General features: G+C 43.3%; 1 protein-coding gene across 4 annotated transcripts in view; it reads left to right on the top strand.

Moving 5' to 3' along the window:
- Window positions 1-27,226, top strand: part of Pcgf5 (polycomb group ring finger 5) — a 110,436-nt gene that overhangs the window by 39,737 nt on the left and 43,473 nt on the right. The window contains exons 1-2 of one of the 4 annotated variants that reach the window (XM_005063664.4): window positions 22,248-22,456; window positions 24,351-24,636. In XM_005063664.4, coding sequence (XP_005063721.1) covers window positions 24,525-24,636 — 112 coding nt within the window. In that variant the 5' untranslated portion in view covers window positions 22,248-22,456; window positions 24,351-24,524. Of the gene's footprint in view, window positions 1-22,247; window positions 22,457-22,681; window positions 22,860-24,350; window positions 24,637-27,226 lie in introns of those variants that run through there. The other 3 variants (XM_021224914.2, XM_021224908.2, XM_013116283.3) reach the window with 3 other exon arrangements.

Below are 27,226 nucleotides of genomic sequence, written 5' to 3'. Positions count from 1 at the left end.
ACTTAAATTAACCCATAATTCTTATCTATGTTTAGCCACATGGCTTGGTACCTTTTCTCAGTAAGGAATTCTCGTCTTGCTTCCTCTGTGTCTGGCTGTCAACTCCATCTCTACCTTTCCTCTTCACAGAATTCTCCTAGGCTGATAACGCCACCTATACTTCCTGCCTGACTACTGGTCAGTCAGTGTTTTATTAAACCAATAGTAGTGACAAATCTTTGCAGTATACAAAAGCATTATCCCTTATACCCAGAAGCTCCTGTACTAAGGGGATGAGATAGAGAATTAATCTGAATAAATATAAGTAGAAAATAACTATGAGTATCCCTAGAAGAATAGCAGATCCTAATTTTAATGACTAATGCATGTTAATTCTGGTTGGGGAGTAAATAAAATGGAACATTGCTCCCTCTATGAAAACAGTTCTTTTTCTTGTTTTTTTTTAAATTAATTTTTAAAGTTAGCATGCAATGTAATTAGTTTTGCCATGACTTTTTCATACATACACGTCATACTCTGTTCTAATTCATACCCCTTTCCCCAGTGACCCTGGGTCCCCTTAACTACCCACTGGTTCCCTTCTGTGCCTTGGTCTCTGCTTTTGTTTCCCCACTATCAGTGTGTACCATTGTTCTCCCTTAAGGTCCGTCTCTTCCTGTTTTCTGACGGTGCCTCTTCTGATTCCATAGCTTCTATATGCACACAGTATAAATACATGAATATGCACATATGTACATATTTAAATTTAGTTTTAAGTTCTACATATGAGAAAAAGATATTTTTCTTCCTGAGTTGTACTTATTTCATTTACCATAATGTACAGTGTAGTCCATTTCCTTGAATATGTGTGTCTTGGTGTTCTAGTGCTTTGAAGGAACACCATGACCACAGAAACTCTTATAAAAGAAAGCATTTAACTGAGGCTCATTTTCCCCATTCTGTTGTCTGGGTCTTCACTCTAGTGGTGGCTTCCTTTGCTGAGTAGAAGCCTTCTGATTCCATGCAGTCCCGTTTTTCAGTTCTTGGACTTATTCCCAATGTTCCGAGTGTTTTACATGCATTTCCCCTAGGGGTTTCTGTGTAAGGCATTGCATTAGGGTTTTAGGTCTGTTTAAATTGATTTATGTGCAAACTGGGGAACATAGGTGTAGTTTTATTCTTTCACACGTGGGGTGGGAATCTAGTTTTGCCCCCATTATTCGCTAAAAAGGTAGGCTTTGATGTGTATTTTTGACATGTTTGTCAAAAGTTAGGTGACTATAGCCGCATGGGTTCCTTCCCAAGTCCTGTTTCTGCTAGTCTAAGTTTCCTTTTAGTGTATGTATTATGCTCTTTGGTTACTGTCGTTCTGTAATGTAATTTGAGATCAGTATTGTGATACTTTCAGCATTTCTCCTTTACTAAGGATTGTTTTGTGAGTTTTTTTCATAAGCATTTTAGGATAGTTCTTCTCCAGTTCTATGATGAATGGCTATGGGATCTTGATGGGGATTGTATTAAATCTGTAGATTACTTTCAGTAATGTACTCATTATAACAATATTAATTCTCCCAATCCATGAGCATGGGTGATCGTTCATCTTCTAGTGCTGTCTTTAGTGTTTCTCATGAGTGTTTTTAAATTTCCATTATAGGTCTTTTTTTTTTTTACTCCATTAGCTAGTTTTATTTCCAGGTATTTTTAAAAGTATTATAGCTAATTAAATTTGTTCTTAGACAATTCTACACATGCACACACTATATAGTAGTGACCACTCTGATCCCTCACCATCACCCACCTTCCTAGCATGCTGCCCACACCCCTTTCCCCGCGACCTACTGATTTTAACCAGGGCTGTCTGTGAGACCACGGGTGTGCAACTATTCACTGGAGCTGGTGGAAAGCCTCAGCAGAATGGTACTTAATTGTGTACCCCCTCCAAGAATCTATCAGTAGCCAACAGTTTATCAGGAAAGGGTAGGATCCCTGTGAAGCCTCTGTCCTTTCCATGACTGATAGTTGACAGGACCAGTCTGTACCGGCCATTGCCAGTGGTCATGGATGTTATGAGTTAAAGGTTGTGATGGTTGCATAAAACCCAGAGGATGGTGTTTTACAGGCCCTTCACCCCATCTTCCAACTTTTTACAGCCTTCCCAACCCCTCTTCCACAGTGTTCCCTGAGTCTTAAAGGGGGTGGTTCAGATGCCCTCTTTAGCACTGAGCCCACAGCCCTCACTTATTCTCAGCATCTTGGGCTATCATGAGTCTCCATATTCACAAGTGTTCATTGTAAGGAGAGGCTACTCCGGTAAAGGCTCAAATCAGCTTTTGTCTGGGGATGTAGCATAGATATTTAGAAGGGAATTTAATTTTGACATTAATAAATTACTCATTTGGGCCACTGACTTCCCCCGACCTGGGTTGTTAGCCCAGTTTCCAGTACTGGGCATGAATTTCCCCATCCTCAGAGCAAGCCTCAACCAATGAGAGGGCAGTTGGTTCTTCCCACAGCAGTAAAGCTGTTATCTATGTGGGCATCTCTTGCCTGGCAGGTTGGCTCTAATTCATAGAGTTCACAGCACCGGGAGATGGATGATGCCGTTTCTTGTGCAGTAGCCTCTCAGATTGGTGTTTGAATGCTAGCTGGCAGGGAAGAAGTTTGGAGCTCATGCCTCGCCTGTTTTTTTCTAGGTTTTACATCTTAGGTGTGTGGTATCTTCTACAATACGATTTTATCCTCTAGCTCTGGCGGGAAACTGCCTTGGTTTGCTTTCTGTCGCTGTGATTAAAAAGCACTATGACCAAAACAACTTTTAGAAGTGCTGTGGTTTGAAAGAAAATGGCTCCCAAAGGGAGTGACAGTATTAGGAGGTGTGGTCTTGTTGGAGGAAGTGTGCCACTGTGGAGGTGGGCTTGGAAGTATATGCTCAAACCATGTCTGGTGAGACAGACTACTTCCTATTGTGTGCCAAGATGTAGATCTCTCAGCTAACGCCCCAGCACCATATCTGCCTGCGTGCCACCATGTCCCACCATGATGACAGTGGACTGAACCTATGAAAATGTAAGCCACCCCATTACATTTTTTTATTGTATAAGAGTTGTCATGGTCATGGTGTCTCTTCACAGCAATAGAAACCCTAAGACAGGAGGGAAGGGTTTAGGTAGCTTACACATTCTGCTCACAGTCCATCATTAAGGAAGTCAGGACAGGAACTCAAGGCAGGAAACTAAAACAGAGGCAGGAAGGAACATTCCTTACTGTTTTTTGGTTTTGTTTTGTTTTTTTCTTCATGGCTTGCTCAGGAGGTAAAAAAATGAACTGGGCCCTCCTGTATCAACCATTAATAAAGAAAGTGCCCTCATAGACTTGCCTTTAGGACAGTCTGATGGAGACAGTGCCTCAGTTGAGGTTCCTCCTTCCAGGTATTTCTAAATTGTTTCGAGTTGACGAAAAACAAGCAGCAGAGCAGGGAAGAGGGATGACAAGAGCCAGTATTGTTTGGGGCCCAGGCTTACCTCACCAACTTCTCGGGTGATATCTTATGCCCAGGGATGACTGGGAACTATGTTCAGTAACCCACTGCTTCTGAAAGCATCGCCATCCAGCCATGCGAGATGACTGTCTTCAGTCCTTCTTTTGGGGTCTATGACAGCGTACTCCATATGGCTTCTGTTTAGTCCCCTTGTTCCGCTTACATGCCTCACGTTGTAGTGAGGAGGGAGTTTTCCTCGTTGATTTTGTTTTTGTTTTTTGAGAGTTTCTCTGTGTAACTTGGGAACCTGTTCCGGAACTCTCTTTGTAGAACAGACTGGCCTCGAACTCAAAGATCCGCTTGCCTTACTGACCTTCCCCACTGATTTCTTTTCCAGAAAATCCATTGTAAGTGTATAAAAAAAGCTACTGGGCCTTGTGGTGGTGACACATGCCTTTAAACCCAGCATTTTGGAGGTGGAGGCAGACATATCTCTGTGAGTTCGAGTCCAGCCTGGTCTACAAAACGAGTTCCAGGACAGGTTCCAAAGCAATACAGAGAAACCCTGTCTCGAAAAAACAAAACAAAAAGCCACTGACTTGCTCGTTGATGTTCTGTTCCACTAATACATTGAACATATTTATCAATGTTTGAGTTTGCTGGTAGTTTTTTAAACGTAGGCTCACGTCATCTGTCTTTCTTATTTTGAACCCCTTTTATTCTTGCATTGTCCTAAGACTTTTAAGCCAAGCCATGTGTTGGCTGAGAGTGAGTAGAAGCACTTGTGTAAATCTAGATTTTAGAGGAAATGCCCAGATTATCCATTTAGTATATTGTTGGTTATAGGTTTGTCATATGTGGTGTGATGGTCATTCATGGTTGTCACCTTGACTACATCTGTAATAAACTAAATCCATACATGGAGGGGCACACCTATGAGGAAATTTCGCTTAATTTGAAGTGGGAAGATCCCACTTCTAATCCAGATCATTTGAGGCAGGAAGACACACCTCTATTCTGGGCCACAGTTCTACTGGAAGCCCACATAAGCACACGGAGAAGGAAGTCTTTGCTCTTTGCCTGCTTGCTCTTGCCTCCCTGGCAAGTCCATTTCCTATGCTGTTACAGAGCCCATTTCTTCAGGATCCTAGCATATACTGGAGACTACATGATACATCCAGACCCATGGACTGAACAACTGCTAGATTCTCGAAGTTTCTGCTCAATGGTAGCAATTGTTGGACTGGTTGGAGCCTGTAAGTCATTCTAACAAATTCCCTTTCAATCTGTATGGAGAGAGATTCATGCTCTAAGTTCTGTTACTCTAGAGAACTGTGATCAATACACATGTCTTTATTGTGTTGGAATATGTCCCTTCTAACCCTAGTTTTCTTCAGGGTTTTTATGATGGACTGATATTCAACTTTGACTCAGGCCTTTATGCATCAATTTAAATGATTGTGTGATTTCTGCCCTTAAATCTATTTATGTGCTGTGTTATATCTATTAGTTTGCATCTATTGAACAGTCTTCTTTCCATTCCTGAAATAAACCCGCCTTAGTTATGATGTATGATTTTCTTAATGTATTTCTTGAGTTTGGTTTTTGAGAACTGTATTGAGGTTTTCTTTTCTTTTGTGTCTGTGTCCATCAGAGACATTTACATTGGTATGTAAAATTTTATTTTTTTGTTGTTATGCCCTTATCCAGTTTTGAGATCAGGGTAATGTTGGCTTTATGGAATGAATTAGGTTAGTAGATTGTCTTCCTTTCTGTTTTATATGACGGTGCCTTCGTTTGTGCTTATCTTGGAATGTTACTATTTCTTCATCAATTTTAGAAGAAAGCTTTGCTGGATATAATAGGCTTGGTTGGCAGGTATTTGTTTTTATAACTTGAAATATATTGCTCTTTGTTTGTGGTCTCTAGTACCTCTGTTGTAAGATCTGATATTACTCCGATGTATTTGCTTTTATAAATGAGTTGGTGTTTGTGTGTGTGTGTGTGTGTGTGTGTGTGTGTGTGTTTTAACTGAGACAGGGTCACACTGGGAAGCCCTGGCTGAGCTAGAGGTCATTCTTTGACCAAGGTAACCTTGAACTCAAAGTGATTAGCCTGGTTCTGCCTTCCCTGGGCACTGGGATTAAAGGTGTGTGTCACCCACTGTATGCTCTAGGTATCTTGAATACAATGTGTCATGGCAAGGCTCTGTTTTGATCATGTCTTTGGGTTTCTAAATGCCTCTTCTGCTTAGGCATTCATTTCTTTCCCTAGCTTTTGCAAATTTTCTACTATAATTTTATGGAATAGATTCTCCAAGTCTTTAGGCTTTATTATAGCTCTAACCTGAACATTTTTTTTAAAGTCTGGTCCTTTGATTATATTCCAGAGTTCTTATACAGTGTGGTTGTGTTCATTTATTTTTGTCATTATAGATGCTTGAATGTAGTATAACCATCCCTGATATTCTTCTTTCTGGTTGGTCCAGAATATTGGTAATGTTCTTCACGTTATTTTCTGTCCGGTTCTTTGAGTTTTTATTTCTGACATTTCAAATTCATTTCTAAGTCTCACTTTCCTTGCTGTGTTTGTCCTCCCCGTTTGGGACTTTTTCATATGTTTCGCTGGCTTTTTCCTGTGTGTTGTTGCCTTTCCTGGATCGAATCCATCCTCCGTCTGTGTCCTTTTTCACCTCACCAGCCATTTTTACAGTGCACTGGGGATTCTTTACCCAGCACTCTACTTACCTCAGTGCGGGTAAGTTTAGTCACTGAGGAGTTACCATGCTCTGGAGAAGTCACTCTGCCTTGCTTCCCATGTTTCTGTGTTGCTTGCATCTGTTAGTTTGGATCACATCTCTGGTTTATTCGGAAGGTCTTCTTTTTTATCTTTTTTTTTTTAATTTAAATTAGAAACAAGCTTGCTTCACATGTCAATCCCAGCTCCCTCTCCCTCCTCTCCTCCCTGCCTCCACCAACTCCCCCAATTCCCCTCCCAACCCCCACTCAGCTCTCCAGGGAGGGTGAGGCCCTCCATGGGGGATCTCCAGAGTATCATTTCATCCAGGGCAAGGCCTACGCCTTCCCCCATGTGTCCAGGCTGAGAGCATCCCTTGATGTGGAATGGACTTCCAAAGTCCATTTGTATGCCAGGGATAAACACTCATCTACTACCCAAGGCCATATAGATTGCGGAGGCCTCCTCACTGACACCCAAATTTAGGGGGTCTGGATCAGTCCCATGCTGGCCTCTCAGCCATCAGTCTGGGGTCCAAGAGCCCCCCTTGTTCAGGTCAGCTGTCTCTGTGGGTTTCACCAGCCCAGTCTTGACCCCTTTGCTCATCACTCCTCCCTCTCTGCAACTGGGTTCCAGGAGTTCAGTTCAGTGTTTAACTGTGGGTGTCTGCTTCTGTTTCCATCAGCCACTGGATGAAGGCTCTATGATGGCATATAAGGTAGTCATTAATCTCATTATCAGGGCAGGGCATTTAAGGTAGCCTCTCCACTATTGTTTAGTTTGCCAGTTGGTGTCCTCATTGTAGATCTCTGGAAATCTCCGAGGGTCTTAATCTCCCATCCCATTCAGAGAAAACAAAGTGCTTTGGCAGCAACAATACCAAACTATACAAGATATGGAAATATACTTGATGGTGCTGGGGGAAGGGCTCAGTCAGTAGAGCACCTGCCTCACAAGCATGGGGACCTGAGGGCAGATTCCCAGCAAGTAAAAACTTGGGAGTGCTCAAGGCTACCTGTAGCCCGGGTGCTGTTGGGGGTGGGGGAATGGAGACAGGAAGGTCTCCTGAGCTCCAGCCAGCCAGTCTGCTCAGTAGATAAACACCTGGCTCTGTGAGACCCTGTCTCTAAAGATAAGGTGGAGAGGGAGTGAGGGAAGATAGTGTTGACCTCTGGCCTCTAAACACAGGCACACAGAAACACACAAACAGACACAGAGAAATACACTTAAAATTCTTCACCAATGACCACAGAAACAGAAAGTGGCAAAACTACTGATACTAGGAAGTGAAAAATGATTTAGAGGGGGCTGGAGAGATGGCTCAGTGGTTAAGAGCACTGACTGCTCTTCCAGAGGACCCCGTTTTTCATTCTCAGCATGCATGTGGCTACTTACATGTCTGTAACTCCTGTTCCAGGGGATCTAACACCTTCTTCTGCCCTCAGTGGGTACCAGGCACACACCAAGTGGTACATATACATGCAGGCAAAACACCCATACACATAATAAAAAAATTTAAAAATACCTTTAGAGTAAGGATGAAAATAGTAAATTATTCTGAATATTAGATTTCATATCTAGCAAAGGAATTTTCTTACATACAACTTAAGTGCTTTTAAGTGCCAAGACTCACAAATCCAAGTACCTTCCAACTATACCACTCATTTTCTGATATCGGGAAGCTGCTCATCTTGATATTGCTGTGCTAGATCATGAGCCAGTTGAAAATGTGGTCACTGATTGTAAGTAGCTATAATGTCCGAACCTAAGGACAGGAGTGGTGCCAATTTGAGACCATCCTGGGCTGTGTAGTGAGCTTGCTCTCAACTTGGGCAACATAGTAAAATCTTATCTCAAAAAAAAAAAAAACCAAGAATAGAAAAAAAAATACTCTGTAATGCTTAAGAAAGTTCATCTGTCTTTAAACTATACTGTGCATGTATGAAGAAATATGTGTAAATATGCTTGAAGCAATTACAGTAACTGTTTGGCTATCTGTAATGCAAATCAGTTCCATGACAAATAGAAATATGTGATTGATACGGACTAATCCGGAAGGATATGTGGAAGTAACTATGATACAGTTTGATTCCACAGCAGTCTTTCTGGTTTGTAGTCTCTAATACGAACAGAGAGCCACTAGCTCTTCATTTCTGCATACTTGAGTTAAGCCCCCTGGATCCATGGCCTCCGTTTTCTTCTCCAGATGTAGGCTGTATGAATCTGCAGCCCATTAGCCCTCTGGTCAGTCAGTTCATCCCCCATGCCCCTCTAGTCTTTCTGATGTGTCTGTAAATCACACCAGCCACAGTGCTGATCCATCCTGCAGGGTCCTTGGGGCTGTGTGTTGTATGTGGCTGGGCAGATCTCTCCCAGTTCATACAGCCGTGCTTCTAAACTTAATTGGTTTCCTTAAGTTTTTGCTAACTCAAAGGCGGTTAGATGTGGTGGGCACATCCCTGGGGCTGTCACTTAACATCCTCTCATTTGTCTCCCCCTTCTTAGAAGGTGCTGGTCTTGTGTAAGAGGCCGATTGCCAGCTCACTGTCACATGGTTATCGTTTTAAAGAACTCATTTCTAAAGAAAGTTAAGTTAATCAGACTCAGAGGTTTTGAAAATTCTTTTGGAGAGCGCACAGTTCCCCACAACTGGCATTTGAAATAAATCTGTGTTGATACTTGTACATACAGCATTTAACACTTGATGTGGCATGTTAAAGTTATGAGGTTAGTAAACCAAGAAGAAAGACATTAAATGTTTGTATAACTGTGAAGTGTGTGTATTACAAAAGTCAACTCTTAAAAAGCTAAATTCTACTTAGTTGGCCTGTTAATGACCAATTTGTTGTTGGATGCTTCTAATGTGAACTGTAAAAGTGACATCAAGACTCCATATCTGTAAATATCAGCATTTACAGACCTTGTGTCTGTCTGCACTTCTACGTTTCCAATTACAGAAAGTTTTCCTTCTAGTAGAAGTGAATGCTTCACTTAAAACTTCAGACTTCCTCTGTAAAAAGGATTAAAGAATTAAGGAGACATTGAGGGAAATGATGGTTTACCAACTTGTAGTTTCCAAGTCCCAGTGAACTTCCCTGGCAGCTTGTGGCACTCGATGTCTGCTTAGCATTTGAGAAAGTGACATATCATTGTAAATGCAAATCAGGACCAATAGCTCTTAACACTTGCTTTTTGAAAGCTAAGTAGATAGAGTATGTGGATTTACTTCTCTTTGAATTTGGGAGCATCTTTCTTAATTTAGTAAATTAGTATGGCAGTATTGAAATTATTTTATATCAAAACCTCTTATAACTCATCAATAGTACAGGTAATAAATGGATCTTCATCTTGGTGATTATGTACAGAGTGCCTTGAAATTGCATATTATAGTCATCGGGAAAACTAAGAGTGGAGACTGTTGTTATCTGTCTACAGCTGAAGTCTCCTTGTTGAGAATCACATACTTCCTTGCTCCAGCTAATCAAAGCAGATCTGGTTCCACAACTTCAGTGTCCTTATTTTCAGCTGATTTTCAAAAGTGAAGAGATGGTGGGTTCTCCCCTCCCTGGCCCCCAGGGTCTCTTCTCAGTCAGCATCTGGCTTCTGGAGCTGGCCTTGGTGAGGCTGAAGCTACCACAAAAGGAATGCCAGCATGACTTGCTGAGATAAGGTCAGCTTCCTGCTTTCTCTTATGCCAAAATGCCATACAGAATGGGAGAATGAATTCTTTAAACATTAATAGGGTTTCTGAACATTTTGAAATGAGAGGTGTGAGGTCAAGATCCTTGGTAATAGGACAAAATGTTTTTGTTTAACATGTACCGTTACTTTCTTGAAAGATTTCCTTCATTATATCACAGGAGAAAGTCCAAATTATTGCAAACCATAGTAGAGTTGAATAAAACAATAGCTTCTAACACCCTGGGCTATTTGGTGGTGAAGATGATAATGAGATCATTTGGAAACACTATACTTTATCCATTGCCTGGAAATAAGAAATCATACATGATAGACATTGTACCACCATGTTCTAAGTTGAAATTGTCATGAATAATTCTTCAGAATTGTCAGAAACTTTAACTGCCAACAGTTAAACTGTCCACAGAAAGTGTTCTTCAGATCAGGCATGAACAAGATGCTACTCGAGGGTTGCATCTAGTTTACTGCCTTTTTTTTTCTTAATGAAGTTTTATTTGAGCTGGGCGGTGGTGGCGCACACCTTTAATCCCAGCACTCGGGAGGCAGAGGCAGGTGGATCTCTGTGAGTTCGAGACCAAGCCTGGTCTACGAAGCGAGTTCCAGGACAGTATCCAAAACAATACAGAGAAACCCTGTCTCGAAAAAAAATAAAAATAAAAAATAAAAAATAAGTTTTATTTGAGCACACCTACTTTTACATGTTGGCTTCGTAGCCTTTCCTCTACCTTGGCAAAGTTAAGTAGTTGTCATAGAAACTATTGTGGTCCTCAAAACCTAAAGTGAGCACTGTGGGGGCTGGGAAGATGGCCCAGTCAGTAAAGTTTTTGTCTTGCAACCATGAGGATATACGTTTGGATCCCCAGAAGGCACATAAAAATCTGGACACCTGATCCCAGCACTGGAGAAGAGCAGAAGGGTGATCCCAAGAGCTCATTATCTGTCCAGCTTTGCTGTGTTTGATTGTTTTGTTTTAATAACATGACACAATCTAGAGTCATTGAGAAGAGGAAATCTCAACTGAGAAAATGTCCCCATCTGATTGGCCTATAGCTAAGCCTTTGGAGCAGTTTCTTGATAGATAGACAGACAGACAGACAGACAGACAGACAGATGTGGAAGCATCCAGCCCACAATGAGAGACCATCCCTGGGCAGGCGGTGCTGAGGTATATAAACAAGCAAATCAAACATGCCTTCCCATGTTACGTTGGTCAGAGTGTTACAGTGTTAGGAAGTAAATAGAACACTAGACAGAGTGATGAGTTTCAGGTTCAGTGAGAGACCTCGTGTCAAAAATAAGGTGGAATAAGGCCACAGAGGAGGGGTCCTGACATTAATCTCTGATCTCCACATGCATACACACCTGCATGTATATGCAGACATATGAGCATAGACGCAACACCATGTTTACTGTGTCCTTCCTCAAGGTAACGTTTTCAGATTGCCCAAGCATGTAATTGAAGATCTGGAAGGATTCTTAGTGATTATCCCAATTCTAAAAGAATTTTATAAATCCAGGTTTTGGAAAAAACTTGCTGGGGACTTACAGTTGGTTGGCAGTTTTACCTTCTTGTTTACATTTTACCTTTATTGAAAATAGATTTTTTTTCTCACATAATATATCCTGATTACAGTTTTCCCTCCCTCTATTCCTCCCATCTCCTCCCACCCAGATCGGCTCCCCTTGTGCCTCTCATTAGAAAAACACAGGCTTCTAAGGGATAATAGTAAAATATAAGATAAAACGAAAACTAGTACATCAGAGTTGGACAAGACAAACAGAAGGAAAAGAGCCCAAGAAAAGGCACAAGAATCAGAGACCCACTCCTTCGCACACTCGGGAATCCCATAAAAACACTAAACCGGAAGCCATGTACATATGCAGAGGACCTGGGACAGACCCAGGCAGGCCTTGTGTGTGCTGCCTCTCTCTGTGTGAGCTCATGTGAGCTTTGATCATGGTGTTTTATAGGGCCTTGTTCTCCTGTTGTCCTCCATTCTGTCTCTTAATATTCCTTCTTCCTTCTGTTCCTCAGGGTTCCCTGAGCCCTGAGGAAAGGAATTTGCTAGAGTCATTTCATTTAGGGCTGAGTGTTAGTTAAAAGGTCTTTCACTCTACACAATGTCTGACTGTGGGTCTCTGTGTTTGTTCCCATCTGCTGCAGAAGGAAGCTTCTCTGATGGTGGCTGAGCAAGACACTGATCTATGAGTATAGCGGAGCATTTAGGAGTCATTTTAATGCTTTTTTGTTTGTTTGTTTGTTTTTACGAGACAAGGTTTCTCTGTATTGTTTTGGAGGCTATCGGTTCAGCCCGGCCTCAAACTCACAGAGATCCACCTGCCTCTGCCTCCCGAATGCTGGGATTAAAGGCGTGTGCCACCACTGCCCGGGGCTTTTTTTTTTTTTTACACTAGTAATATTTGGTTTTAGCCTAAATTCCCGAGCTACCTAATCTCTGGTTCTTGGTCACACTTGTCAGGTATGGGTTTCGTCTCTTGGACTGGCCTTAAATCAGATACTGGTTGGGTTACTCTCACAAGCTTTGTGCCACCGCTGGATCCCTTAGTGTATCTTGCAGCCAGGATACCATTGTGTAGATCAAAAGATCTGTGGCTGGCTTGGAGTTGACTTTATTGACTTAGTAGCATACACAGTACCTTCCTGTACCAAAGACAGTAGCACAAATGGGTGAAGGCTCTAGGTAGGCACCTGGTCAACTTCTTCAAGGTCAGTGAGTTGTGTAAATGCTGTCCTCGGCAGGTGGGCCTTGTTGAAGTTTGTGGAGAACTACCTGTAGTCTTTGCCTGGGTTGTTTGAATATTCCTGTGGGACCCCTTTGGCCAACAATTCTATTAGGTATACCCATTCCTAGTACTGGAAGCTTGATTTGCTGGCAAGAGACGGCCAGTTGGGGGTCTGCCTCCCCCATTATTTGGTGATTTCATTCTGATCACTTTCACATATGTGTATGTTTTAGGTTTCCATACTACCCCTCAAATGGCCCTTCATTTTAGCCATCTCTGCCTATACCCCTCCCTTTTTTCCCTCTCCTGTCCTCTCCCCACTTGATCATCCCATTCCAGCCCCCTGACTCATCCATAACTATTTTATTTCCCTTTCTCAATGGGCAAAATCTTGTCCTTCATGGTTCCCCTTTTCTGTGCTCCTTGTTGACCATTCTTTTTCTGTTTGCATAAACAGTTCCCAGGGAATAATATAACGATATAGCTAGGTTTTCTAAATATCTCATGTTTCAAACAGTTCTGCCTCCCTAAGACATTTCCAGGCAGGGAAATACAGTGTTGAGTATGTGTGAAAATAGACTATATAAATTGAGAAATGGTTCTCAATTTCACCTTGTGATAACCAGTTAACCAAGACTTATTTTACTCATTTGCCTCATAAATAGTGATCTTAGCTTTAAATTCCTGGAGTGTGGAAAGCAGACATACTGTAGATAAATTTGGTCAACCAGCTTTTCTTCCTGTTGTATACTAAAGGCAAGCAAAGGCTATGAAGAAATTGTCCTATGTATTTGTTTGGAACCAGGGACTTAAATTATGCCCAAATGTCCCATTATTGGTGTGTCTCCGTAGCAGGGAGCAGTACAGATGTAGGAATTATAAGTTAATTCAGATGTGTCTATCCACTGACTCTGTAGTCAGACCATTCATGGCATGATCTCCATAAGCCACATAGCTCCTCTGTGATGTGTACTTCTCTCTATCAGGGCCATTTAAGTGATGGGAAAATTCGAGGCATGGATAGTTGATTGTGTCGTGATTTGACCATAAGCAGTCTTGCCTGCAAAGGCGGATGCAGTTTCTTTCCTTGTTTGCTCGTCCGTGGATCCACTCAGCAAACATTCAGTAAGAGTCTGTTGTGTCTTAGGGATTGGCAGTGGTGGCAGATGCCCTGCCTTTTAGAGCCTGTGCTCTCTCTGTTCACTGAATGCCCATGGAGCCAGTTTACTTAAGATGCATTGAAACTGGTGCATTCTTCCTGGCTTTTCATCCAGAAGACATTACAGACTTTGTACCAGGAAAGACTTTCTCTAGTTGACTAAAATAGTTCTTCCCAACAGAAGTAACCATTCAAGACAGGTGCTCTTTTTTTTCATTGGAGTAGTTACGGTGGCATCAGAGGTTCATGATTCTGAAATTCAAGAGTTACAGGCTTCCATCTGATATTTTAGTGCGTGCCTCCCTGCTTTATTTTTATTATATATTATTTATTTATTTATTTTGGTTTTTCGAGAGACAGGGTTTCTCTGTATTTTTGGAGGCTGCCCTGGACCTGGCTCCATAGACCAGGCTGGCCTTGAACAACTCATGGAGATCCACCTGCCTCTGCCTCCCGAGTGCTGGGATTAAAGGTGTGCGCCACCACCGCCCAGGGCCTCCCTGCTTTAAGTTAAACCCCATCTGGCTTTCCACAAACCTAAAGAGAGTGGAAAAAAAGAAACCTGCACTGTAGTCAGTTATTAACTACTCGAATACCTGAAAAGAACAGCTAAACTAATTTTACCTCTTGTTTTTCAAGAGTGATATTTTCCCCTTCCTCCTCCGCGCCTTCTGAGCTTCAAGGTCAAGATGGAATTGTGAGTGGGAGGGAGAAGAGGTTGGTGCTTTGCCTTCTGTTCACCTCTTCCCCCTGACCGCCAACTGCTAACTATGGACTCCTCACTGAGGCCTTGCTTCTTTTGGACTTAGGAGTCTGCTAATCCTGGCAGATCTGGGAACAATAGACAGAGCTCAAGTGAGGCCTCATTAACTCTGACACCCCCACCCCCATATGGAGAATCAGTATCTTACTGGGGGGGAAAATTCTGTGTTACTCCTTCTAAATGTTGATCTAGCTATTAAAACCTTTGTGGACACAACTTTCCTAGTGAAATGTTTATACAATTTCCCATCTTAGTTTTAAAACTTGGGTGTCGAAAAAAGCTTTTTGGCCGTGGTGGTACACACCTTTAATCCCAGCACTCAGGAGACAGAGGCAGGCAGATCTCTGTGAGTTTGAGGCCAGCCTGGTTCAAGGACAGCCAGGGCTACACAGAGAAATCCTGACTTGGGGGGGAAACCTTGAGTGTAATTCAGGAATAGAGGAAGGAGTACTTCCTGGCCATCGCTTTCTTTCTTCATCTATATTTGTCATAATAAATAAGATATATAAAGAAGCTCTTCCCTGTACATGCATAATGGCTAAGATGATGATACAGCCTCAGTGTTCTACTGGGGATGAAGCTCATTGGTCAGAGCATTTACCTAGCATAAGGTCCTAGATTTGATCACAGACACTTCCCTTCACCAAAGGAAGAAATAATCCCCATTTTCTTAGGAAGAATATCAAGCCAAGGGAACTGATTTACCCTACCAAAATATGGGTTCTCGAGACAATAAGAAAAAGTGCTTGACATGCAAGTCTGAGCACTTGAGTTCGATCCCAGAACCTATGGTGAAAGGAGAGAACCAACTTCTAACATTTGTCCTTTGACTACCTCACTGTGGAGGTAGGTCACTTCCACAGCACAGGAGCTCACACGGGCCAGTGTGTGTGCCAAATAAGTTTAAATCTTTTAAATAAATGAAAACAAAACTCATCTCTTGTCACTAATCTGTCCTTTAATTCTAATTCCCCAGCTATCATTAAAAATCAAACCTTTTTCCTGGAATTTATCCTTCTGACATTTGGTGGTTGAGATCGCTGATTTTCGCAGTGTCTCCTCATTTAGAATACTCTGCCTGGAGATTTGGGGGTTATTCTCAGTTTCTGCCTTTAAGTCTCCTGTACGTTTGCTACCCCAGGACTTTAACCTCCTGCAGTTTCATGAAGATGATTTGAAATGTCAGAGGCCTGAAGATTGGAGAAATTCAGTTTCCCTTACAGTTTGAAACCATTCCAATTCTGTTCTTTGTGTGTGTGTGAGGCAGTGTGTTGCCTGCATATATGTCTGTGCACCAAATGCGTGCAGTACCCATGGATGCTAGAGGAGAGTATAGGATCCCCCGGGACTAAAGTTACAGTCATGAGCCACCAGTTGGAATTCAAACAGGGAACTGAACCCAGGTCCTTTGTAAGAGCAGTCGGTGCTCTTCCCAATGAGCCATCTCTCCTGCTCCTCAGTTCTCTTCTTTAGTCTTAGAGAATTACTGGGACTTGCTCCATCCAGCCATTAATGAAATAAACACAATCCCCCCAACCCCCCCCCCCCACTTTCCAAAGAAGGAAAAAAATGTTGACATTTCATCTTAGCATAGTACATTTCTAGTGCTTTAAAATATTGGGCCAGGGAGATGGCTCAGTGGTTAAAGTAGCTGTCACGAAGCCAGAGTTGGGTCACCAACACCCATGTGAAAGCTAGGTTTTATTAGGGCGGTGAGGACAGAGACAGGTGGATCCCAGAGCTCACTGGCTAGCTAGTGTAGCCAACTGGTGTGACTCAGGTTCTGTGAGAGTCGCTGTCTCAAAAAGGTAAGGTGTCAGCTCACTCACATACATACACATGCACACACAACAAAAATATGTGTTTACTGTTTCCGAATCTTAGTCTTGTTCCCGACTCCGGCCTTTCTCTGCTTGTTTCCAGTGTCCTGGGTCTCTCCTCCTTTCTGACTTCTCCGTTTGTTCCTCAGACCCGTAGCCTTTGGGATTGGGCCTTGTGGCCTTTCTAACAGAAAGGATGGGCACATGGGACTGATCCCTTGACCCCTACATAGTTCTGCCCTTTTTCACCTGGCATTCTTGCCATTTGGTCATGAACTGTTTAATGCCACTAACAAATTTGATGTATTTCTATCTAATTCTTTCTTGTGGCTCAGTCTCCACTCCCTGTTGTGATTTTAATTAACCATCCAGAAGGCAGGGATTATACCTTTATCATACTTTATGAAGGATCAAAGAAAAAAATAGTCTCTGCCCTCAAATGTAAAGTTTTTGTTGTTGTTTATTTTTTTTAATAAGCATTTCTTTGAGTGTTTGCTGTCGCCTGCACTCGGGGGTGCATAGTCCGAGGTAAATGCAAATGCACTGGGCTCATCTCGTTCAGACCATTATATAAATTGAACATTCCGAGTCAGAGAGATAGGTGATTTGAAGGAATAAGAATGTGGTGCCTAGGGCTGGGGAGGTGACTCGGCAGGTAAAGCATTTGCCAGGCAAGCACGAGGATCAGAGTTCAGATCCTGTGTCCACATAAACTCTGGGTAGTTCCGCCAGCTCACCTGTAATTCCAGAGCTCAGGAGACAAAGACAGATGACCCACTGATTGTATCAGCAATCTCTAGATTCCTTTAAAAACGTGGCTCCAGGGCTGGAGAGATGGCTCAGCCGTTAAAGCCTAGACTCACAACCAGAAATGTAAGAAATACGGCTCAGTGAATATGGTGGAAAGTGATCAAGGAACATACTCAGTATCAGCCTTGGGCCTCGTACCCACATGCATGTGCATACTTGTACACATGTGCCTACACAGGTGAAACCACATGCACACCATGCACACAGGCACATGCAAGAAAATGTGTGGCCATATATATGCATGTGTGGTCTGTGTCATGGAGATCTCCAGGAGCTGTCCTTCAAAATAAGTGGATACCTAGAAAATGCATAAGGACTGTTCAGACTTTACAGGGACACGAAAGACTGAAGGGATTAGATTGGGCTACCAAATTGCAGGAAGACCATTTAGCAGGTCAGAGGTCAAAGAGATCCACTGAGGCTTGGATCATGGAAGCCGGTGGGGGCTGTGGAGGCGACAGGGATCTGGGGTGGCCTTATCAGGTGTTTTGGAGTTCTCTTAATAACACGGGGCTTTTTTAAAAGGTGGAGTCAGGATGTGGCACACTGTAGTGAGGAGTCCTGTGGCTCCGCTGAGGACCCCAGGGTAGCAGCTCTGAAGGATGCTGACTCGGCGTCTGGTGTGTGCGTATGAAGGGAAGAGCTGCTGGAGGCCTGAACAAGCAGGGCGGGGGTTTGAGAGACGGGGCAGAGAGTCCTTGGCAGCTACTGGGTGGTGGCTACGGGCTCAGTGACAACAGGAGACGTAGTCAAGGATGACTGACTGCCTTCCTTCATTCACTACTCCGCACACAGCCCCCAGCTCTTCATCACCAGTTCTAGGCGGCCATTGGTTTGGGTCTGTAATATTTATGTCATAAAGGCACTTAGGCCCAATAGAATGCTTACATTAAATTTTAATATTGTCTGCAATCTCTATAGAAAGGCATCTAGATTACAGAAGGTAGCTTATATGTTAAAGATACTCTGTTAAAAAGACTATATTGAGGTACTTAAAATAATGAAAAGGCAAATGTTGGTTTTGTTTGTTTGTTTTGCTTTTCAAGACAGGGTTTCTCTATGTAGCTTTGTAGACCGGGCTGGCCTCGAACTCTCAAAGATTTGCCTGCCTCTGCCTCCTGAGTGCTGGGATTAAAGGCGTGGGTCATCACCACCCAGCAGTCAATGTTGTTTTTATCTATGCTGTCCTATTTGCCAGTGAAGACTCAGTAGTCAGATACTGGGGTGAAAACCTGTTAGCTCAGAGAGGCTGAGAAGCAACCAGCTGACCTTCCATTTGGCTGGACACCCAGCAAAAGAGCTTCTCTCCTTCCATCCCAAATGCAAAGGGCTGTTGAGTCCCTTAAGCCCCTCCCTGCTCTTTCTGTTGTCTCTCTGTTCATATCCTTGGTTCCTCTCTATTCTCTACAGCTAATTCCTGTCAACTAGTCCCTGGCTCTGACCCCTGATCCAAGGTTAATTTTATTAACACAGTCTTGGAGTTTCACAGTGTCATCAAATAAATTGTCAGGGGAGTCTACACCCTAGTTTTCAGGAAAGTTATACCATTAAAATCAGTTGATATTAACTCACTAATGAATTAGTGGTGAAAACAGCTGCTGTTGCTTTTCCCTCCCCTTTCTCCATACTTTTTTTGTGTTGTTTCTAAGTTACTCCGTTTAATATATATCCCATCACTTCTTGTACTTGAGAATTTCTTAGAGGTATAAATAAAACTGAACTGACATTTTTTTATTTTAGACTTGGTGCAACCCAAATCAGCTGTGATTGTAGGTTTGCTCTTTTTCAGGGCGCTGGTCTTGTGTCTGTAAAATGTTTGGTAGTATTTTGTTTATGATTTAATACGTTTGCCTGAAGGATCAGAGCAACACTTGTTAGCCATAAAAGCCAGGCAGTGGTGGCACACACCTTTAATCCCAGCACTGGGGAGACAGAGGCAGACAGATCTCTGTTAATTCGATACACGAAATTGATCCAGTCTAAAAGAGAAACAGCCCACACAAAGGTGATCCCAGCACTTGGGATCCCACAACTTTAATCCCAGCACTAGAGAGGAATATAAGGCAGGAAGAGACTTGAGCTCAGTGCAGTCTGAGGTTTGGTGGAGACAGATGCAGTCTGAGGAGCAGTGCAGTCTACGCAGTCTGAGGACAGGATCACCCCTTCGGTCTGAGCATTGGTAGAGGTGAGAACTCTCGAGTGGCTGGCCGCTCTGCTTATCTGATCTTCAGCTTTAACCCCAATATCTGTCTCTGGGTTTTTTATTATTAATACCAACTAGAACTAGTGCTACAAAAATGAAGTCAGAGGTTAGAATGCACACTCAGCAGGAATGCTGCCCTCCCTGCCGTTGCTCTAGTGTTTGATGGTTTTTTTTGGGGGGGGGGCACGTTGTGTGTATGTTGCTTTTCTTTTTTTCTTTTTGAGGGTGAGAGAATCAAGGTGGTTGCTAAAGAAGAGAGATAATAAATGCAAACTGGTGGTTTGGCTAGGAATGACCCCATACAGTTATATACTCGAATGCCTAGTCATCAAGGAGTGGCACTTTTTGAGAAGGATTAGAAAGATTAAGAGGTATGGCCTTGAGCCGGGCAGTGGTGATGCACGCCTTTAATCCCAACACTCGGGAGGCAGAGGCAGGCGGATCTCTGTGAGTTGGAGGCCGGGCTGGACCGACAGACTCCAAAACAATACAGAGAAACCCTGTCTCGTAAAAACCAAAAAAAAAAAAAAAAAAAAAAAAAAGAGCTATGGCCTTGTTGCAGGAAGTATCTCACTGCGGTGGGCTTTAACTTTAAGGTTTCAAAAACACTTGCCAGGCCCAGTCTCTCTCTTGGCCTCCAAGGGTCAGGGTGAAGCTTTCAGCTGCTTCTCCAGCACCACACCTGCCTGCCGCCAGGCTCCCTGTCATGATGATAACGGACTAAGTCTCTGAGGCTTTAAGCTGGGCCCCAGTTAAATGCTTTCCCCTTTGGACAAGTTGCTGGTCGTGGTTTTTCTTCACAGCAACAGAACAACGACTAAGACAGGCTATAGTTGTGTGTAGGGACGTGGAGCACAGGTTTCCTCACAGAGGACAGGACCCCCATCTTGTCTCAACTCCGCCATGACACTCCAGCACCGCGGCACCTCCACCTCTACACCCATCTTCAGGAACTGCCTGCAACGTTAGTGTGAGCCCTTCCCTCCTGTGCTAGCGTGCATCCTCCTGAATCCATGGTCAAGATCGTTTCTGAAAATACTGGATAGCTCCTTTATTGATCACCAGTTGCATTCCCCTTGGAGTTTCACAAACTGTTACTCCTGAAAAAGACATTTAAAATAATTTCAGAACCAAACTGGACCGGCTTTAGGGCATTTTGTATATGCTGCAGTGTATACAGCAGGATAGTCCCTGTTTAATATTTCAGTAGAACTTTTTATTGTATATTTTAAGTAGACTGGAAATAGGTTGGCCTTTTCCATTTGGATATGTTCACATTGAAAGACATGAAGCCAATAGTCACTTGACCTGACTTGTTTTCTTTTGCTTACTGTGACTGTTGTGTCCTGTAGAAGTCATCCCATCCTGGCTGGAGTCATAGTTTTGCAAAGGGGCCGCTAAGAAGGTTATAGAGAAATCACTAAAAGCTCTAGCAGAAGATGTATTCTTGCTGTGGTGATATTCAAATGAGTTTGTCTTACTTTCGAAGTTTAATCATAATGTGGATCGGTTTTAAAGCTTCTTGTTCTACTTGGTGAGTTTTACATTTGAGACATATCTCTGGGCACCTGTGTGTCTGGATTTGTTGGTTTGTTCCTCCAGCCATCTCTGCTCTCTGTCACTAGCCAGAGGTGCTGCCTGTCTGTAGGGGATAACACAAATGCTCTGCATTCTCTGTGAATTCTTTAGCAACCTTTGCTCCGGCTTTTACAAAAGGTGGTGGAATTGCAGCTCTCTTTTTCTTTCTGGTGTGTGAGATCGAAGGTTGCCTTTGCAGTTTGCCCTTTGGAAAATGCTCCTTTTATGTTTGGCAGTAAGAAGTGAAGGCTACCTTGATTTGCCTAGGATCCTAGGTGTCCTGGAGGGTAGTCTTCTAAGAAGGGAAGGACTGGGTCTTGCTATTGCTTGGCACAGTTGTATCAGTAGGAATTTGAGTTTAGGAAAAGCGTTGGAAAGTATTGAATGAAGAGTACAGCAAGCCTTTCAAGGAATCTTTCTTGTCCTTCAATGAATGGTGTCTTGGAAATCTCAAAGTCCGCTAGAAAGAGCACTGGGGGCTTTTGTTTGTTTAGAACCTTGCAAACAGTAATAAATTTTTACCACTCACCGTCATCGCTCCCTACGCAGATTTCCAGTTCACCTGTATTTGTCAGTGATCATGACTGCTGGACCCACCTTAAAGGGTTCAGTAGTGGCTTCTAAATAAGGTTCATATCAAGCTATGTCTTCGTCTCCACTATAATAACCCGGTGGATTCTGTGTGAGGAACAAGGTCTCACAGGACACAGCTTTTTAATATATTTTTAAAAATCGTGTATTTGTATGGATGTGTGGGGGTGCACTTCTGCCACATTGATTGCCCTTGTGGAGGCCAGAGAACTGCTTGCAGGAGTTTTTCTGTCGGTTCCCATCTTCCTCTTCCCTTCTTGAGTACTGGGGATTGAACTCAGTGCTCAGGAATGGCAAAGGGCTTCCCCGCTGAGCCATCTCGCTGAACCCAAGGAGAAAATTTAGTGAGGTGACTCAGTATCAACACTGACCCTTGCTTTTGATCCCGCCAGGGAAAAAAAAAACATACTGGTCATTGTTATAATGGAAACAGCCTGGGAGATGGGTGGTGAGGATAAGAAGAACAGAGATAAAATTCGGCCACAGCTACGTGTCACACGGGAGCGACAGGGGTGGGGGGCAGGGAACGCAGGGTGGCCCAGGCGCCAAGGAGGAGCACCGGCAAGCGAGTGAGGGCTGAGGGCGTGGCCGGCGAGGAGGGGCGGGGCCCACGAGGAAGGGCGTGGGATGGGGCGTGGCCGGAGGGCGGACGGCTCTGGCGGTTGGAGGTGGGTGGAGCTGCCCTTGGAGGCGGCACCGGCTTGGCCCCGAGGCCCGCCGCGCCCTATCGCGCCAAAGCCGAGTGGCCCCGTGGAGCCCGCGCGCTCCCGCCTGCTGGGGGAGGGCGGACAGGGCGCGGGGAGCAGACAGGCCGCGGCAGGCGCTGTTTCTCTTTCGCTTTCCCGGGCTCGGAGGCGGGCGCGCCGGCGGACTGAGGAGCGGCGGCGGCCGCTGGGTAGGTACTGCGCGGGGGCGGCCCGGCCGCGCGCCAAGTTTGCGCCGGCGGCCGCGGCGTCCCAGACACCTGCCGCGCCGGGCGCTGGAGCCCGAGCCGCTCGGGGGCGGGGCGGGCGTGCGGGGTTTCGGGTCTGCGCTCGCTCGGGGGCGGCCCAGCCGGCCCGCGGCAACTTGTCCTGTCCCGCGGTCCCCGCGCGGGTGGCCCCGACTCCCGGGCCGAGCACCTGCTAAGCGGCGGGAGGGTTTGACCCTCCGGGACCCGCGTGTCCCGACGCGGAAAAGTTGCCCCCCGGCCGCCCGTGCGACACCGCAAGCACTCGCTTCCTTTCCGAGTCCGGGTGACAGGGCTCTGGGCTTGGGATCGGGACTGCGTTTCCCATAGGTTTGCCGCGAGCGCACGAGTAAGTCCTGGGAGTAAGGAAAAGCTGAGTTAAGAGCGGAGACCCAGGCTAGGATATTAATGCTTTGCTGAAGGTCACGAAGGGCTAAGGCCAGAATCTTGAGATTGCAATTAATTAAATTACACCTTCTGTCACATCCTTAACACCATTTCCCCGAAGGGATAGAAGCTCAGAGCCTATACCTTGAACATTCACAGTGGGTGTGTGCTGGTGGAATGATGCCTTCTAGATCTTTCCAGTTATTTTATACTCGCATATGCGCTAACAGCCAAGATAGTAGAAAAGTTCCCCTCTGAAGGATGAGCTTAATGTAGAATGAACTTAATGAAATAAACATCTTCATTGGCATTGTTTTCTAAGGGCATCTTTCTTGTAAGGAACTTGCAAGACGTTTAAAATAACCTAATGAGCTAGTTAGTTGCAAGAAAATTAATGGCATTTCTTCAGTTTTTCACTGTGTACTGTCTCTTACTGTTATTTTACAGTTTATAAACAACAAAATACACAGCCACTTGAGACTTAAAGAAAGTACATTCCCCAGGGTATATGTCTGTTATGTGTGGCTGGTTTCTATTGAGAAAGTTTCTGTCTAATTTAGAGAAAGAATAAATGTTAGTAGAGTGCTTGCCTGGCATGCACTGTACTGTCACAGTGTCAGCTGGGAATGCCGAGTACCTGTAATCCCAGCACTGTGAACAATGAGGCAGGAGGATCAATTAAAGGTTATGTCTTCAGGGGTTCTAGGCCAACCTGGGCTGTATGAAGCTCAACCTCGGAAAACAGTGAATGAATGAATGAATGAATGAATGAATGAATGATCAAAATGAAGGAAAAAATGCAACCAGGGAGAAGTGGGCATTAGTAGAGATTACACTGAGGATGGCATTGGAGAGGGAGTCTCAGGGGCAAGCATGATGTAGCTCTCAAGAGGAAAGGCGTAAGATTCGAGCCTGCAGAATCCATGATGGAGAGGAGTGATCCTGTCAGTCTACCTGATGTGTTGAAGGTTAAAATCAGGAGTGTGGTTTACATATCATGGGACTGGCATTTTTTTTTGAGAAACACTAAATGTAATGGGTAGAATAAACCTGGTAGCAGAATAGAAGCTGGTCTGACTGGAGGGCAGTAGGCATCTCTTTGAGGCCAGGAAATGGACGTCAACTTGATTTGACTATTAACTTGAAGGAGAGTGCCAAAAGAAATAGAGAACATTTTGCTAGGTGGGTTAATGACTTCACTTTTGAGTCTTCGTACCTTGCATTGTCAGAATGCATCTACTCCGGGTTGAATCAGTAACTTTGGGGGCCGTGAGTGGCGGTGATAATTGAGGCTTCAGAACTGGGTGAATTTGTTACTCGGTTAAGTTGACTTACAGGTTAGCTGGACAATAAAGGTTATGTTCTGCTCACCAAATTTAGACCCTACAAGCTTACTGATAAGTAAATGTAATCCAAGGAATTTGACGCCTTCTCTCCATGGTTTTTGAAACAGGTATGAAAAAGCAGGGCTGTCAGAGGGAGTGATGACAGTGGTCTGTGCTCAGGCGGGACGTTCATGCTCATGCGTCAGGACATCTACCAAGAACACTGCACAAGCCACTGGGACCAGCTTTGCATCCACTTAGTGCCCCTGTTTGCCTGAACTGCCAAAGCCAGCTAACCACGAATGGCTACCCAAAGGAAACACTTGGTGAAAGACTTCAACCCCTACATCACCTGCTATATTTGTAAAGGGTACCTGATCAAGCCAACAACAGTGACAGAATGCCTCCATACATGTACGTATGTTTATGTCATCTGCTCATCAGAATTTATCTCTGTGTTTGTTCCTTTAAGACTGGTGCACCAGGCTTCGTCTTGTCTGGATTTTAAGTTTTAAAAATCAGTCTCGGAATTATTTCCAAGTTAATTGTCAGAATATTTATTAATGGGATGTCATAAGCATGAGGTTTTCCTACCAGTTGAATCTTAATACATGTTGACTTTTAAAACCAGATTGTAAAATGTTCTTAAAAGGCTTTAATTGGTTATGAATTTGCAAAAAGTGAACTATTTCAGTTTTTTAAATGACTCTGAAGGAGTTAGAGGATGCCTGTGATTGATTCTTTCTTTCACCAATAATAGCACTGTCAGCATTTCCTGAGAACCTAGTGGGAATGCAGGTTGTCCACAGACCACTACCTGTCTTTTAGGTAGTTACCTTGGTAATTCTGAAGCTTGCCAAGTTAGAAACTATTGTAATACTGCCATGGCTGAAGAACTTGTAAGATTTTATTGTCTCCTGTCTTACCAGAGGGAAGGAGACATTTTTATAACCACTTGTTTTGTGTGAGTGTATACTTTCTGTATTTTCTGCCAGTAAAGTTTTAGACTTCAGTGGAACTAATTCCAGCATGCTCAGTTTAATGTCTATCAGGTGTTCTAAACTAGATGCTCTGTGTACTGAAATCATTTTAGCTTTTCCATTATCTTGAAGCAGTTTGGAGTGGGTGTAGGGGAGAGAGTATTCAGATTGTCCTCAATGTATATATGTGTAAAGGAAGTTTCTCCAACTCTGTCTCACAGCTACGGAGTGTTGGACCTGAATTGAGCTCCAAAGCCTGTTCAGTTTCTCATATAGCAGCAGTGGCTTTTTTTCAAAGGATCCTTTAAGCTCATCTCCCCTGATGAACAGATAGAATTCAGACTCATTGTTTCTTTCAAAGAAATGAGATAAAAAAATCATATGTAAATTAAAATGACAAACTTTATGTTACATATAATTTAATCACAATTTTAAAAAGCAGAATTTTATTGAAAACTGAACATACTGATGCCTACTGGTTCTTGCAATCAGCTGTATTCACATATACTGTGAAAAATCTGTCTAGTGGTGTTGATGGGTACTCCTCTGGGATAGTAATTGGCTCATGCTGTTCAATTAGCAGTTCTATGAAATGTCTTCTATAGCTAATTTGTCCTTGTCTTGTATTTAACTTGAACAGTTAATAAATTGTCATTGAAAACATTTATTGATTATCTATTCTGTGTCAGGTACAGTGCTGATACAAGAGTTCTCAAAATAATAATAAATCTCTGATCAAGGACTTTACATTCTAGGAAAGGGAGCTTGTAATAAATATGTTCCATATTGGTGATGATTGGTATGAAAAGGAACCATTGTAGATAAGGATGGGATTATTTTATATTATTGTATACATTGTGTCAGCCTCTCTATGCCATCTTAACAGAAACTTTAGGAGATTGAGTTCTGTAGGGATATGAAGGACTTTCTAGACAGGGAATAGCAAGTAAGTCCAGAGAATGGGCTTGGCAGGTTCAAGAAACATTGGATCGATTAAGGCTGTATACACAGCACACACACACACACACACACACACACACACACACACACACACAAACGCACGCGCACACACCCCCTATAGGGCACAGGCTTCAAAGAAAGGTAGATTTGGGATAGAGGTGGTGAAACGTGACTGGACTGTGGATGTTCTGGGAGAAGATCCATTAAGGTATACACTGGAGTAGGCAATCAAGCACATTTTGTTTCCTATTGTACCTGCACATACCTACAAATGGTTCACAGTCTGTTTTGTTTTGCCGACTGTAACATTTGTGCATTGTTTTTGTATTTGGATCTCTCCAGCAGAAATGACCAACTATGAGAAATAAGATAAAAGCACAAGTCTCCCAATTTCTGTCTACTACAAATTTTATGCCCTAAAACAAGTTTTGAAATAAAATCCCAAATTAGTATCTCTTTTCTGAAGAAAACCAAGATTGTAGAAGTATACATAACCAGTTCCTGATGAACCATGAAATTTTATTTAGTTACTTGAAATAGCACTTTACCATTTATTTTAACATTGAAGAATATACTGTTAAAACACTGTGTAGAAAAGGGTTATTTTCCAGCCGGGCGTTGGTGGCGCACGCCTTTAATCCCAGCACTCGGGAGGCAGAGGCAGACGGATCTCTGTGAGTTCGAGGCCAGCCTGGTCTACAAAGTGAGTTCCAGGACAGCCTCCAAAGCCACAGAGAAACCCTGTCTCGAAAAACCAAAAAAAAAAGAAAAGGGTTATTTTCCATAGAAAGAGTAGCTGAGATTTTTTTTGCCTTTTTTTATTTAATTTTTTTCATATATTGTAGTCTGATTACACTTTACCCTCCCCAAACTTCTTCTCTTACCTGCCTACCCACCCAACATCATGCCCTTTCTTTCTCTTTTTAAAGAATAAATAGCAAAACCCCAAGACACTCACCCACAAAAATGCAAAGTCAGAAACCAAAATATACAAGTAAAAGACCAATAAGACAAAAAGTGCCCAAACAAAGTAATGAGACAAGCCTGCAAATTACCACTGAGTT

This window comes from Mesocricetus auratus, unplaced genomic scaffold (assembly GCF_017639785.1).
Source record: "Mesocricetus auratus isolate SY011 unplaced genomic scaffold, BCM_Maur_2.0 Super-Scaffold_4256, whole genome shotgun sequence".
In the NCBI taxonomy this organism is placed as follows: Eukaryota; Metazoa; Chordata; class Mammalia; order Rodentia; family Cricetidae; genus Mesocricetus; species Mesocricetus auratus.
Note: the sequence above shows the minus strand (reverse complement) of the source record. Positions and strands in the feature narration are given on the sequence as shown.